At 49.6% G+C, this 14,440-nt stretch overlaps 2 protein-coding genes across 3 annotated transcripts in view; one reads left to right on the top strand and one right to left on the bottom strand.

Annotated features, from left to right (window-relative positions):
- The window catches only part of RNF223 (ring finger protein 223), a 6,337-nt gene extending 756 nt beyond the window's left edge, over window positions 1-5,581 (top strand). The window contains exons 2-3 of one of the 2 annotated variants that reach the window (XM_019511807.1): window positions 2,862-2,963; window positions 3,365-5,581. In XM_019511807.1, coding sequence (XP_019367352.1) covers window positions 2,912-2,963; window positions 3,365-4,185 — 873 coding nt within the window. In that variant the 5' untranslated portion in view covers window positions 2,862-2,911 and the 3' untranslated portion in view covers window positions 4,186-5,581. The remainder of the gene's footprint in view (window positions 1-2,861; window positions 2,964-3,364) is intronic. The other variant, XM_019511808.1, reaches the window with a different exon arrangement.
- Window positions 5,582-7,145: 1,564 nt separating this feature from the next.
- Window positions 7,146-14,440, bottom strand: part of LOC109293724 (tyrosine-protein phosphatase non-receptor type 11-like) — a 52,641-nt gene continuing 45,346 nt past the window's right edge. Inside the window, exons 10-16 of the mRNA XM_019511806.1 lie at window positions 14,191-14,322; window positions 13,264-13,418; window positions 12,729-12,796; window positions 12,177-12,328; window positions 11,625-11,725; window positions 9,206-9,326; window positions 7,146-8,458 (exon numbers count right to left, since the gene is read on the bottom strand). Of these exons, the coding sequence (XP_019367351.1) occupies window positions 9,242-9,326; window positions 11,625-11,725; window positions 12,177-12,328; window positions 12,729-12,796; window positions 13,264-13,418; window positions 14,191-14,322 (693 nt within the window). The 3' untranslated portion in view covers window positions 7,146-8,458; window positions 9,206-9,241. The remainder of the gene's footprint in view (window positions 8,459-9,205; window positions 9,327-11,624; window positions 11,726-12,176; window positions 12,329-12,728; window positions 12,797-13,263; window positions 13,419-14,190; window positions 14,323-14,440) is intronic.

Below are 14,440 nucleotides of genomic sequence, written 5' to 3'. Positions count from 1 at the left end.
TTTTTTTTTTTTCGTGCAGCCTCAAATAGGCAAGTAGTTTTGAGTTTGAGTTTCTCCCCTTTTTACAGGTTATTTACTAAGGTGCAAAAGATTTCTGGGAAATGATGAAAAAAGCCATTCTGAGCTGCGGGAAATAGATTCTCCTCTTTTTTAAATGGGATTGAATGCTGAGTTTATACCAGCTGAAGATTGATCCCTCTATTTAAACATGGTACATGACCCCTGTGGTACTGCAAAACAACCAAGCACTTCTATCCTGGGGGCTTTCTGTTGGGCTCCATTTGTGTGCTCTGTAGTATTGAATAATTGGGTTCCTATCATAATTGAATAATTGAATACCTATCATTTGTGTAGCAGCACCCTGTGAAATCCTGGTAGAAATCCAAATCCCCGTGCAAGGTGCTGTACGGACATATAACTGACTATTCTTGCCCTGCAGACTTTAACACTTAAAGCCAGAGGGAAAGAGAGGTGACTTGCTCAAGAACATATGTAGCAAGTCAATAGTAGAGTAAGAAATCGCCTTCAGATCTCTTGACTGCCGTCCAGAATCCTAGTCTGTCCTCTATTGCCTTCCCCATGAGAATCAGCATCCTTTCTGCCCATCTCGCATCACAGGCATGTCTCATCCAGCTGACTTTTGGTGCAAAGGGGTAGATGTTAACAGAGGGATGGATGCCTCTGAAAGAGCATCCTTCTTTCAGGCACATGCACAGACACCCTCAGTACTGACTCTCTTTAAAATGTAGGGAAAACCAGAACAAGTTATAGGAATAATACATGTGGGTTTTTTTCCAGTTTCCAACAAGGAGCCAGTGGGAATAGATTTTAAGAGGACTTCCAAATATTACAGGGAAGAGTTTTATCTGAAAACCATTTGGTGAATTCTGAATACAGCTTTGATTAGAGCTAGAAAGCAAATGGGGGTGTCCGAATCCCTTGGGTTGATTTGGCATTTTCAGCTTTAAACACACTGGTTTTTATTAGTGTCCGCTGGGGTAACTGACTGGTAACAGATTATAAATCTCAATATCTTCAAGAGCTTAAATTTACAATGCGGTTCCATGACAAAGCAGTGCTAGTTTCTGGATGCACTGGTTATTTTTTTAAATATGGTTATGGACTTTTCCTAAAAGGCAGCCCAAATGCCTTTGATGCAGGTAAAATAAGCATGTCTTTATAAAAGTAGTAGCAGAAGTAGTTGCAGATTTGTACTGGGTTCGGGCCATTTTATTACCACTCAAGAGCATCGGGGTTGTTACTGAGGCTAAAGTTACTTTTAGAAAGCCCTAATATGTTTTTTTTTAATAAGACTTTCTAGGCTTCAGGCTGTAACAGGTCACTCGGAGCTCACCGAGATTTCTCAGATGCCAAAGCAAACACTCTCCTCTAATACTGATACCCGGGGAGGTCTCTCAGTCCTTCTGCCCCGGGACTGTGTGTGCTGAAGAGTGCCCCGAACGCTGACAGTGAAGCACAGCTGAAATGGCTGTGTTCATTGGATGGAGTTTTGCAAAATAAGCAAATGTTGTGTATTTTTTCCTTCAAAATCAGGGCTCCAGCTCAGACCCAAATGCATAAACTTATTGAAAATAAAACTAGGAGCCAGGCACGCTTCGGGTTTTGTGCAGAACGTAGTGATGCCAGGATTTGCGGAGGAGCCTACTCATCAGATGTTATCTGAGGCCACAGGATGACTTGTAGAGTCAAAAATGTACCAAATTAACCTGTCCTAAGGGAGGGAGAGGGGGCTTTAAAGTAGGGGCCAAGTTCTGGTCTCATTGACACCAGGAAGTGCCCAGGTTTTGGCCCATGTGAGCATCACCTGGGCCCCTAAAACTAGTCACAGCCTCAGCAAAATGGGTTGTAAAAGGGCAGTTTTATTTCCAGAACGTAGGAGTATGAGAGATGGGCACGTGCTCCTGGGTGGAAAACTCAGGCTCTTTGGCATCCGAAAATTTACAGCTTCAGATGAGCTGATCCTTGCCTGGGGCTGATGAGGCAGCTCTGGGCTGACTTGTATAATTAAGGCTGTGCTTTGAATGCCCCTGCTTTGACAGCCGAACAAGCAGAGGATCAGGCTCAGCCGGTTCGGTGACTTGCCCAAAATGAATGTTTCCCTTGGCATGCAGCATGTCTTTTGACTAGGGAAGTCTCCATTTAAACACCCAAGCGTCACAGGACCAATGTTTGGCTGCTCCGTGTTGCTGTCCTATTGTCACGGGGTACAATTATTAGCATTTGAGTTCTTATTTTGAAATACATGACCCCGCAGTTGTAGTCCAGAACAGCAGGCCACATGTACACCAGGGTCCACCTGGGAAATGGGAGTGAATTTGCTAGTCCTCGGGCACAGACGGGGCAGGGTGAAGCATAAAGCCACCGCAGTCTCGTGCAGCTCTGTGGGCAAGCTGGTTCCTCCTGAGGACAAGGCAGAAGAGGCTTTCCTCTGGGAAAGCCACAGGGCGAGGAGGAAATAGCTGAACAGAAAATTCTCGTTGCTGCTCCCTCTTCCTCCCCAAGGGAATTTCTCCAGGAAACTATTGCTTTTTGCCCTGTCATGGTTATAAGGAAGACGGTGTCATGCTGTAGGAGTGGAGGGAGTAGAGGACCAACTTGACTTTGCAAGGCTGCTCTGGGCTCCTATGGACTTGGCTTGGCTGCTGAAGGCACTTGGGACCCTACAGCAGATGGCCAAGGTGCACCATGCAGGCTCTGGGAGAAGCAGGTGGCTTCACGCCTACCTGTTAGGCCCTATACGGCGTTGCAATCCACGACTAAACCATTGCTGTCCACGCATTTCAAAGACGGGTTGTAGTCCTGGCCTCCTCAACTACTGAATACCTTTATCTATCCCCTAGGCTTTTGTACGGGTGCCTCCCAGATTAATAGGAGGTCGCTAGGTGACTTCATGGAGTCTTCTGCTCTTCTGCCTTCTCAGGTTTTGGGAAGCAACAGTTGGGGTAGGTTTTTTTTTTGGCTCTTTTTCTCCTCGGAGTCGCTGTCTGGGGAATCCGTAGCTATGAATGCATACCATGCCGGCTGTGGTGAACAGGATTTGGCCAGGCACTGGATCTCTGTGGGTAACCTTGCAACTTTCTGGAAAAGACAACTTCTTCCCCTCCAGGAGAACTGTAGTCTTGGGATTGTGCCTCCACCCTTTCATACTTAACAACTCGGATTTCACTCCTCCTAGCATTCGCAGCCATAGCTCTGGGCCTACTAACCACATCTGCTTGATGCTTGTCTGTCTTTTGCGGGGCCTGGGGAAAGTGCCGTGGCGTTTAGGAGAGGATTTGCACGTGCGCTTCCTTTGTTTCCCTCCTCCGGGGTCTCACAGGGCTCTTTGTGCTTGCTCCCCCAGGTTCGGTCATGTCGTGCTTCTCTCAGATGTGGCACACGGACGTGCCCGAGTCACCCACGAGCCCCGTCCCCGCATCGCCAAGTGAAATCCCCATCCCGCTCAGCCCTATCGTCATCACCTCGCCCACAGAAGGCAAGAAGAAGCTCAGGTCCCCCACTGACAAGCCTGGGTCCCCAAAGCCAGCCTCCCCCAAGCCTGCCTCACCCATCGAGTGCTCCATCTGCTTCAACACCTACGACAACATCTTCAAGACCCCCAAGATGCTCCAGTGCTCCCACGTCTTCTGCCTGGAGTGCGTGGCCCGTTTGGCCACGGCACTGCCTCCAACCCAAGTCGAGGACCAGCTGCCTTGTCCCTTCTGCCGGCAGCTGACCAACATCCCCCGCGAGGGCCCTCCAGCCCTCCAGACAAGCAAGGACCTGTTGGCCACCCTGCCCCCGGACCTCCAGCGCGAGAAAGTGGTTTGGATGGAGGGCACCAAGCTCTGCTGCCGGCAGTCGTCCCAAGATGACCCAGAAGACCCCAACGCATGCATCTCCCTCGATGTTGCCATGAGCAAGCCCGAGGTCCCTCAGACGCCGGATGAGGGCTTCGTGGGGAGGCTGTCTCGCTGCGACGTGTGTGACGACTGGAAGCGTGTCGTCCTCCTCTCAGCCTTGGTCATCATTCTGCTGTGCATCATCCTGTGGCCGGTTCAATGCGCTCTGAAAACCGGGAACCTCCGCTGCTTCACCAGGACCGTTACGTTCGCCAGGCCAAACATCCCCCAGGTAACATACACGACCACGCCAGTGCCTGGGACCGAGGCGCCCCTCCATTAATGAACCCACCAGCCTTTAAGGGCAGCTTCCTCGACGCAGCACTATCAAAGCGCCTCCAACCCAAATGTCACTTCAAGACCTGTGCTTTTCTAACAGTGGTCTTCGTATCTACCCAAACAGTTCAGGTCTCTCCCTACGCACCTGCTCTACCCATGCACTTGGAGCCTCGGCTAAATGCGCAGTTCTTCCACCCCTGTCCTGCTGCACACCTCTGCCAAAGCATTTGGAAATGAAGTGCTGTGTAAGGGGCAACACGTACAACCCCACTGCCTAAATTCTTCCTTGATGTACTTGAGCCTTAAAAACACATTCAAGGTTTGATGGGGCAAGGGCATATATCTAGACAGCAAGCAGCAACGCGAGAGAGGTGCACGTGCCTTGTGCTGAGTCTCTGGAGAATATAGGCAGAGCTGGCAGGGAGCTGAGCTCCTTCCCTTTCAACTCGTCAATGGACTGGAAGTGACAAAAAAGGGTATTTTCTTGAAAGCGAATGACTCTGAAGAGGCTTGCTGGATGAAAGGAAAACGTGCTGGCAGACCGAGTATCAGCACTTGAAAAGAGCTTGGCAAGAATGTACATATGTCAGGGACAATATTTAATTTTATACTCTGTGCTTTATGAAACATTTCAATTGTATTTCTGTTAGTGTTATATTGTTGGAGGTGTCACTTCACTGCCTTTTCCTCTTGATAGTCAAACCTCTGATTTCTTTTTACTTTCCACTTTCCTTCTTTGAACTGAGTCCTGTTCTGCTGATGGGATGTAGGATTGCTCTGAAGTTGTGAAAAAGAAAATGGTGGTTTTTATATTTATTTTTTTTTCCACCTGTCCTCACCCCAGACTCCAGGCTGTTCCACTTGAATTCAATCTTTATGTATCAGCGTGGGATTTCCCAAAAGAAGATTATTTTTGGAAGAATCTTCTCCCCCATTTATTTTTAATGAAAGCAAATTCAGTGTTGAGTTGAGGGGTAAAAATTGGTTTAGGCATATTTTTATAGAGTGGAGGCTTTGCATTTGACAGGAAGAACTCTGCATTTTCTGACGTGCAAAACCCCCTTCAAATTTCAGTGTTAACTGTTTAACTTAAACACATTTTACACGATTTGAAACCGTGGCTAAGATGGTAAAAATGTGAGAGATTACTTTTTTGCTTTTCTTTGGGGAAAAAAAAAAAAAAAAGTTTCTTTGTATAGCTTGGTTTTAAATGGCATCAGTATTAAGACACGGGCCAGTTGCTCACACTATATGTATATTTATTTAATGCAGCGGCTTCTTTCAGTGTTGCTTAGCCACAACGGTCTTCATAAACAATAATGCTTTGCACCTCGTGATACGTGTTACTCACCAGGCAGACAGCATCGTATCAGATTTGTATGCAATAAATCTGTTTTATATAATGATGGTGTCGGTAGTACCTCCTCCACAACATTTCTTTCTCCTAAGTGCTGTTTATAAGTGTTTATGTTTAAAAAAAAAAACTGCCCAGAGCAGATTTGAGTTGGATTTCCGAGGGTGAAAACAGATCCGGGCAAGCTCCGTCACTCCCAGGTTTTGACTGGATCAATTAAAACTGACCCAAAAGTGACGTCTGTTTTTGAGTATCTACGTGAGGACAGCCTGGGGAACGGCGGTATCTTTGCTTCCAGAGAAAGGATGCAAATAAAAGTAATCTGTAAATATTTGCACTCGGCCACTAGCCTACTTTTGCACCTGCCCGTCTTTAGCGGCCCCAGAAGCCGTGTCCTGGTGAGCTCGGGGCTGCATCCACCTGCACAGAGGGGATGGAGAAACCTCTCTTTGCTTTGTCTCTTCCTGCATGGGGGGAGGCGAGGGGGCTGCCAGACCTCCCACTCATCAATCCCCCCCCAACTGAGGTATGAAGATGGCTTGTAACGAGAGTTAGGGCATGGTTTGCCAGGCAGCATTTCAGGAGGGTTTTGTTCTCTCGTGGGCTCCATTTGCAGCTCGGTGAATATGAAGTTGTCAAATGGTGGCCTTACCTGTACCAGCCCCGGGACTGATGCCAGGAGGCTCTGGGTCTTCGAACACAGCTGCTGCCAAGATCATTTGGCTTGGGGGAGAAGTTTTCTCCCATTGCCCTGTCCAGTTTCCTGCAAGTTCACCCCTGAAAAGCCTTCCTTCGTGGCGCAAAAGCTGTTTGCAGGCGACTGACTTGTGCAAGGTAAAAGACAGCCAAGAGGACAAGTTTTAGTTCTGCCACAAAGCAAGTTTCCTGAGGTCAACCCCAGGTGGAAGTGATATGGTACCCCAGTTTCAGACTGCCCTTTATCAATACCTACTTCCCAGTTGGCCATGAAACGTGGGTCAAAGCTCTTGCTGAGATGGGCTCCTATATTGAAGCTGCTAGTTCACATTAGGGTGGCCATCATAGAGGACATCTGGGTTTTCTGCTACTCTGTCCTCTATTGATACGAACCCCGACGCCTTTATATCCCTATTTTTCTCTTTGAGGTGTCTGGTTTTGTATCAATAGAGGACAACCGGACTGTCCTCTCTGATGGCCACCCTAGTTCACACGTAACCAAGTCTTATCTGGACCTTGATACCAAGCTGGCCTGGAGCATAATAAAGAGCCCTTTATTAGAGCCAGCAGGTTCACAGCGCCTCCCTGCACCGTACCTTGCTTTCCAGGTCTCGGTTGCTCCTGCGCGCACTTAAATTTGTTTAAAAACATCAAGAAAAGGAAAAATACCTTTTTTATAATACTCAACATTTATTTAAAAGTGCAATAAAAATAAACAGTTTTCCTGTCCCTGCAACACATGACTGGAAGTGCCAGTCGGTAAAAACAGCCCAGCAACGTCACTGCGCTCTTTGTTCTGCCCCTGCAGGTCTGTGGGGGGCAGAGCTCCCACGGGGAGTGCTCTTGCCCCAGACCAGATAAAAGGGGCAGCAAGTCCACTTGTTTTCAGAGACGAGGAAAACCTTTTTTTTTTCCCCACCCCCCCATTAAAATCTGCTCCATGCAAGGTCTCCAGGCTTAGACGCTGGCAGGCGGACCCCAGGCTCCTTGCAGAGCATTTTCCCGTCGCGAGGAGTCTCGCAGAAAGGAGGTTCTTTGGTAGAGCGGCTTGCAATCCCAGGTCTCGGAGAGCAGGAAGTGGCGCCAGTCAAAACTGAGATGCATTTGATGGAGCTGGAATACTAATACTCCAAACTGAGAGAGCTTTCCTCCTTTTTCCCTCCTCCTTCACTATTCTGTACAAATACTAAGCCGTCCCTGGAGCAAACCTATTTGGTATACACAGCGTTTGCCTCAGCACATAGATATAGGGGAGGGAAGCAGAGACAGGTCATACTGTGAGGCAGTGGGAGTGGGAATCGCAAGTGCCTGGCTCCAAGCCTGGGGCTCAGTTGAACAGCCTGCGGATGGGCGTGTAGGGGTAAGGCATTGCCCTTGAGTGATGGCTGAGCATACAGATGCACGACTCCTGACTACTTCTTCCACCAGTAAGGGAGGATTTCATTTAGCTCAAGTGGTACACGCTGGCATAATTGAAGACTAAAGGTCTAATCCTGCCTCACCACTTGTCTGTCTTGCAACCTATCCAGGTGCTGTGCAGCCGCTAGATGCTCTCTCAACGCATGCAAAAGTCCATGCCCCAGGCCATCCCATCAGCACACAGCGGTAGCATGGATTGCTCCCAGGGCTTTGGCAGAGCTGCACAGGACGGGAACAGCCAAATGGTGGTGGGGGAGATTTCATACAACTGTTACATAGACTGTTCCTGGGTCCAGGCTGGGCGCCCTGTCCCTCGCGATGAACTTCACCTAGGCAAGCACTTCTGGCTTAGAGAGGACGGATCTGCTGAAGCCTGGAGGTATAGCAACAACCTTGCTGAATATACCCTTCACAGGCAAGCCCAGGGAAAGCTCCTAAAAAAAGGAGTCATCTTCAGTTTTTACAAAACAATTTTTTTCTTGGTTTAAAAAAAAAAAAAAAAAATCTTAAATAAAAAAAACAAAAATGAAAACAGAGCTTTCACGCCCTATGGACATATCCGGAGGCACTTGCGCATAAATATCAGCCTAAATGCTTTTCAGGAAGCTGAGAAGGTCTTTCTTGGGAATAAGTTAGGTCGAGGCACGTTCCTAAGGTGTTTGCTTCACCTTCTTCTGTGGCCGGGGGAGCTGGGGCTGGTGTGCCCCACTGAAACCAAGGTACGTGAGGGAGGCCAAGACTAAGGCAGGAAGGAGACGTTGTCTGCAGCGGCAGAACCGGGGAAGTGTGGACGTAAACATTGTAAATCCTGAGGCCCAAAATGAGAGGAGGAAAAAACAGGTGTCAAGAGGTGCGTAATAGTGACGCGCTTGTAGTAGGCACAGATGAGGAACTTCCCGCACAAGTAGGCTGTCCTTGCTAGGGGTTCACGCTAAGAGATTGGGCTGTGATCTGAAAACTACCCGGGCTTCCAATGTTGGTGGTATTATTAAGCAGTTCCCAAAAATAATTGTCTTGTTTAGAGAGAGAATTTTTTCCCCTCCCTCCTCCCCTACAATCATAGAAAATGAGGGTTGGAAGGGACCTCAGGAGGTCACATCTAGTCCAACCCCCTGCCCAAAGCAGGACCAGCCCCAACTAAATCATCCCAGCCAAAGCTTTGTCTAGCTGGGTCTTAAAAACCTCCAAGGATGGAGATTCAACTACCTCTCTGGATCACCTGTTTCAGTGTTTTACTACTTTCCTAGTGAGAAAATTCTTCTGAATATCTAACTTCAACTTCCCTTGCTGCAACTTGAGAGCATCGCTCCTTGTTCCTCCCCTTACCATCAGAGCTGAGCTAGGGGCAGCCAAAGAGCTGCAGTGTTGTCAGGGCAGGTTAAGCTGAAGATCATGGCTGCTTTTCCCAGTGGGGGGGCACAGAGAGAGCTACATGTGCGTCACATAAGATGCTGAACATGGACTGGAATCAAGAGGATCCCTCCTCCACCACCACCCTCCGGTGGGGTTCGGTTGGTTGCTAGCTGCACTATGAACCAAAGGGAAGCATCCATACCTGCATGGCCTCCATCCAGCTTTCCTTCCAGTCCCTTTATCGCCCTGTGTTGCTCATTCCTGAAACCCTTGGGCTCTTGATGTTCAGGTTCTCATAGACTGTGCCCGGGTCGTCGTCAACCCTGTGAAGAGATATGAGCCCTTGCTGTGAGCGGTGCTGCTAACTCTGGGTCCTTTCCAAAGAGATGGCTGCTGGGGTGGGGGGGGCAATGGGAAAGGGGGTCACTTGAGCAAATTCCTCTACCTTCCCCTAGTAACCTTTCTGAATGCAAGGCCTAGAACTACCTGCATCCTCCTCCACATGCACCACATGCATTTGCATTTCACACCAGCTGTACCTCAGGCGGATTGAGCCCTCAGCGTCCATCCAAGACCTGAGCTTGTGCCTACATATGAATCGTATGTGCTGTGGGTAAGAACACGTCTGGCACTTCCTATATGCCTAAGAGCTAGAGCTGAGACGCAACCTTGGGCTTTCTGGAGCAAGGAGCTGGATAGAAACCTGGATCCAATTCAGATTTTGACAAATCAATCCTAGCATTCGGGAACTAACTGATCCAAAAAAAAAAAAAAAAAATCCCACATCCAAACAACCCTGAACTTCCCTGAAATCCAGCCCAGAATTCATGAAACTGTGCAATGCTCAGCAGCTAGCAACTCGTTTTCTTTGGCTTCTTCCCAGCACACATGCTCTCGTCCTGAGAGTCACTGCCAGTTCCAAGCTCAACAGAAGCCAATAACTGGAATCAAAACCTCCAGAATTTGTAACGTTCAGAGACCAGAGAAGAGTAGGCTCAAATCAGTGACTTGGAAAGTTTCTGAAGCTAGTGAAGAATCCAGACTGGGCAAAGTCACTTCAGGGCAGGGTCTGACCACTTCCTTAGTAATTTAATCAAGGGGAACAGCTCTGGAAACATCACCCATTCATTCCTTGCAATTAGGGTGGTAAAGTGGCCTCTCCTACCATCTGCTGCCCTCTAGTGCATCCTGCAGAGCCCCCGTCCCGGACGTGTTGCTGGAGATGGACTCAAATTCTCCGATTCAGCTCTTGTTTCCCAAACCGTGGGAGTGGGATTTTGAAAAGAGGGTTTGGGGCTGTCCTGATGCCGGGAGCATATCGTGGCCTGTGCATTCACGGCCTCCGCTCATGCACTGGGTATGTGCTGACAGGCGCCAGCTTCCTTACTGCCGCTGTCTGGTTGCAGTTGTTGGCCGCACGAGTGATAGGTATGAGCGTGTGTGAGAGACTAGTTCCGTTCGTTCCCAGCTCAGATGAGACTGGGGCTGGTGCCCAAGTGAGTCGGCATCCATGCTACAGGTGGACTAGCACCTCTCCATGGGAGCAGCCAGCCCTCTGCCGCTGCCGAACCCTAGCCAAGTGCGATTTTACAATCTTATCAAGGTGCTTCAGGAACCTTTGCAGCTAACGGGCCTCCGATATTCTATATCCATGTGCTCCCCCACCCTCTCACACCCCCAAACTTCACCCCTTAACTCTCTTTCTCTTCCTGCCTTCACCCTCCACGTTCCTGTTAACCCTGTATCTCACTGCATGCCCCTCTACATGATACTACTGTTATTCTCCTGCTTTGCCTGCCTCTCCCATGGCTCAAGCCGGATCTCCTTGGCAAGTCAAAAGAAAAAGCAGTTGATTAAATACTCGTAGGCTGGCTGCTCCCCTGTGTACTGCAAAAACAGAACACATCAGCAGGGCAAGACATGACCGTATTTGCCTAATGCACCTGTGTAAGTACTGATCGTTCTCCTCTTTCTAAGCGCTCTAAGAGGAGCATTCAGCTGCGGGAAGAGCCGGTGGGGTGAAAATTGGCAACGACCAGGACTATGGTCATTGTGCTCCCTGTTGGAGAACCACACGGTTGGAAGGGACCTCAAGGATCATTATACTCCAACCCCTTGCACTGATGCAGGGTTGGCTGCTCCTGAACCATCCCACATACAGGCCCGCCCTGCCTCTTCCTGACAGACTCCCGTGAAGAAGATCCCACAACTTTCCCAGGGGGGATTACTCCATTGTCCTGCTGCTCTGACAGTCGGGGAGTTTTCCCTGAGATTTGATTTTGCACCTGCTTTGCTGCAGCTCTAAACCCATTGCCTTGTGTCTTGTCCAAAGGAGAATGTCATTTTTCTCACGACGGCCACTGACATACCCGAGACCTGTGGTCAGGGCCTCCCCTTCCGCCTCCCCCCCGCCATGCTCCTTTTCTCCCAACAAAGCCAACTTAGTTCTTAGCAACTTTCCTCATACACCAGCCCCTTATTCATCTTCACTCTCCAATCTCTCTGCATCGCCCTTAAAATTAAGCACTTAAAAACTGGACACGCCACTGCAGCTGAGGCCTCATCAGCACCGAATGGTAATCCTGTTGATACCTCCTAACACACACATGCACACAACTTACGCGGACTGGGCTCGGGGTGAGGGGGGCTGTGCCTTGGCTCTGCCTTTTTCCATTGGTGAATATCCAATATTCAAGTAGTCTCGCTCTTTTGCCTTACTCCTCTGCAAGAGAGAAGACAAGTTAGGCAGGCACGGAGGAAGGGTGGCTACAGGGAGCCAGAGTATGGTTTGGGACGTTGGCTGGCCCCGCTGCAAACACCAGACCTAGTAGAAAAGTTGCATTTCATGGAAAAGTGAAAATCGGCATGCCATGAAACGCGGACATTTCAATCGCTTTGCCACTGAACAAAGAGCAGCCCAACCCAGCCTGCTTGGATCCACAATCAGTCAGGATTTATGGCAGGAGACCCATTCACACGCTTGATGCAGAGTGAGTTTCATTCTGGATTTGCCCTTGATGCATTCGATGCCGGGGCTCGGATCCTCCCTGTGACTTCCAGGAGTCTCCATTCACGCTGGCCGTTCCAACCGAGGAGCTGAGTTCAGGACAGGCCTTGCTATTAATGCGGTTCCCTGGGTACACCCAGCATTGCTGCTCTTTCACGGGACCCACCTGCTCCTCTTCTAGCCTCTTCTGCTCTGCCTCAATGTACTGCTGCACTGCCATGTAAACGAATTTGTACTGCGCCTCAGTCTGCACCATGCCAGAGCGCTGCCGGCGCACCATCTGGATGGTCTTGGGGATGTCTATGTCACAGTCCAACCCTGCAAGGATCAGAAATGGAGCGAGATTGGAGTCCTGGCCTCACTGAATCCCCAAAACCCGAATACTTTGGTGGGGCTGGGATGCTGCCCTGTGCTTCATCCACAACTTGTTCCTTGCCCATGTGCTTGTCTGGGGAGGGGAAGATTTCTTCCTCCAGGGATGCAGAGCTCTGCCTCCTCTAGCAGAGGAGGACCTTCCAGTATAGGAAGGTCTCCCTCACCCCATCTGCTACTTGGCTACTCTTAGATCGAAGCCCAAGGGCAGTCTGGACTCACTGAGCTGGAGACCTTCAGGCTCTTTGCATCCCTGGAAGGAATGAGTTAGATTGTCCTGCTTTTTTTAGTGGGCCAACTGGGGCAAAGGAATACCAACAGCCATAGAGTAGATCCTTATTCATACCTTGTCTGTGAATAATGTCCACCAGAATATCGATCACGATGATGGTGCCCGTGCGTCCTATTCCAGCACTGGGTCGGGGGAAGAGGGGGAGAGGTCAGTGTGGGAAGATTCAGAATATGTCCCTCACCCTGGGATGATGAGCCAGGGCTATGTGTGCCCTCCACCTGCACACCTGGCTCATCAAGGCTGACATCTGTAACACCCGCCATCAAAACAAGAGTTGCCCAAAGCAGAGCCCTTTAGAGAGGCATCATAGGCTCATCTGAGCATTCAGCTAGGAGCCAGGAGCTCCTGAGTGCTGGACCTAGCTCTAATACTCGTGCTATGCCTCAGTTTGCCCATCCATTCAAGTCATATAGGAGGGTTACATATTCAGCACTATGCTGCGGGAAGAATGAGGCTTATTGCAAGGCCTGAAGAAGCAGCTTCATGTAGTTTACCTCCACTGACCACAAGCTGCTCGTATGTGCAACAACCACCAGCCCCATCTTGACTGGGGAGAAATAAGAGGAAGCCAAGGCTCTCGGGCACCTACCTGCAGTGCACGATGATCGGCCCGGTGTCTGGAATGCTTCGCTGTGCTCGGTTCACTTGGTCCAGAAAGCTGAGAACCCCCCCTGGCTCATTGGGCACGCCATGGTCCGGCCAGCTGAAGTATTGGTAATGCTTGACCAGGCGGGGATGTTCATGCTGCAGGGAGGAGAGCCTTGGTGAGAACTCACTGCATGCTACAGGCTCCCACTGAAGGCACCTGGGCTCCTTTCAGCAATTCTTCTGTCTGGATGGTCTTATATGGGACTTACCTGTCCTCTATCCCCCCCAAGAGAGTCTGGAAACCCACTCTCTATTCAGATGGAAAGCAAACATCTTCATTTCTCTGCTGCAGAGCCCCCATTCTGCTCAGTTTTCTGTGGTTTCCCCAGAGCCATGTGTCCTATGCTGTCTGTAATTTTCCTTTCTGTACCTATATTCTGACTGGGACACCATGCCCCACCACACACCCTGCCAGTTAGACCTTCCCAGCTGGCTGATGCCACTGATTTGAGGCCAGAGTTTGGCTTAGGGACATGTTGTGTCCTTTTACACAGCAAAGCAGGCAAACGAGAAGGCACCCATGCATGCAAGGCTGGGTTCAAGGAGGCTGTTCCTCCCCATGTTAAATGCTCCCGATGCTCATGACTTCACCAGGACTCTATGCAAAGCCAAATCGTGAGAAGTGTTACCCACCATGACAGCAGCTCTGGAAGCCTGCAGAGAGCCAGTGCCCAGCAGGCTCTAAAAAGCCAATTCATGCCAGAGCTGTCATTATTGGGGTGATTCCATAAAATAAGATGAAATATTTATATACTAATAGCACACAGTCCTAAGGGGACAAGCTGGCTCCCTCCCATGCTCTACCCAAGGCAAGCCCAGCAGTGGTCCCTGCCAGCCTGGCAAGTAGGATGACCCTGAGGCATCTCACCCTGTCTGTCCGTGAGATCTCCAGCTCCCGGAGGTAGTAGCCCTGGGCTTCACGTTCGCTCACGTTTTGCACGCAGATGTGGCCGTACTCTTTGGTGCAGTTCTTGTCCGGCCAGTAACGGTAGCATTTATTCTGGGGGGACACAAAGGAACTGGGGTCATTATTCAGGACTGGTGAGGTGGCTGGAAACCCAATGACACCCAGTTGTACTGCTGAGTATTAAGGACACCACTTCTAACACAGCACCCCC

Source organism: Gavialis gangeticus, unplaced genomic scaffold (assembly GCF_001723915.1).
Source record: "Gavialis gangeticus isolate Ggan-Ray unplaced genomic scaffold, GavGan_comp1, whole genome shotgun sequence".
In the NCBI taxonomy this organism is placed as follows: domain Eukaryota; kingdom Metazoa; phylum Chordata; order Crocodylia; family Gavialidae; genus Gavialis; species Gavialis gangeticus.
Note: the sequence above shows the minus strand (reverse complement) of the source record. Positions and strands in the feature narration are given on the sequence as shown.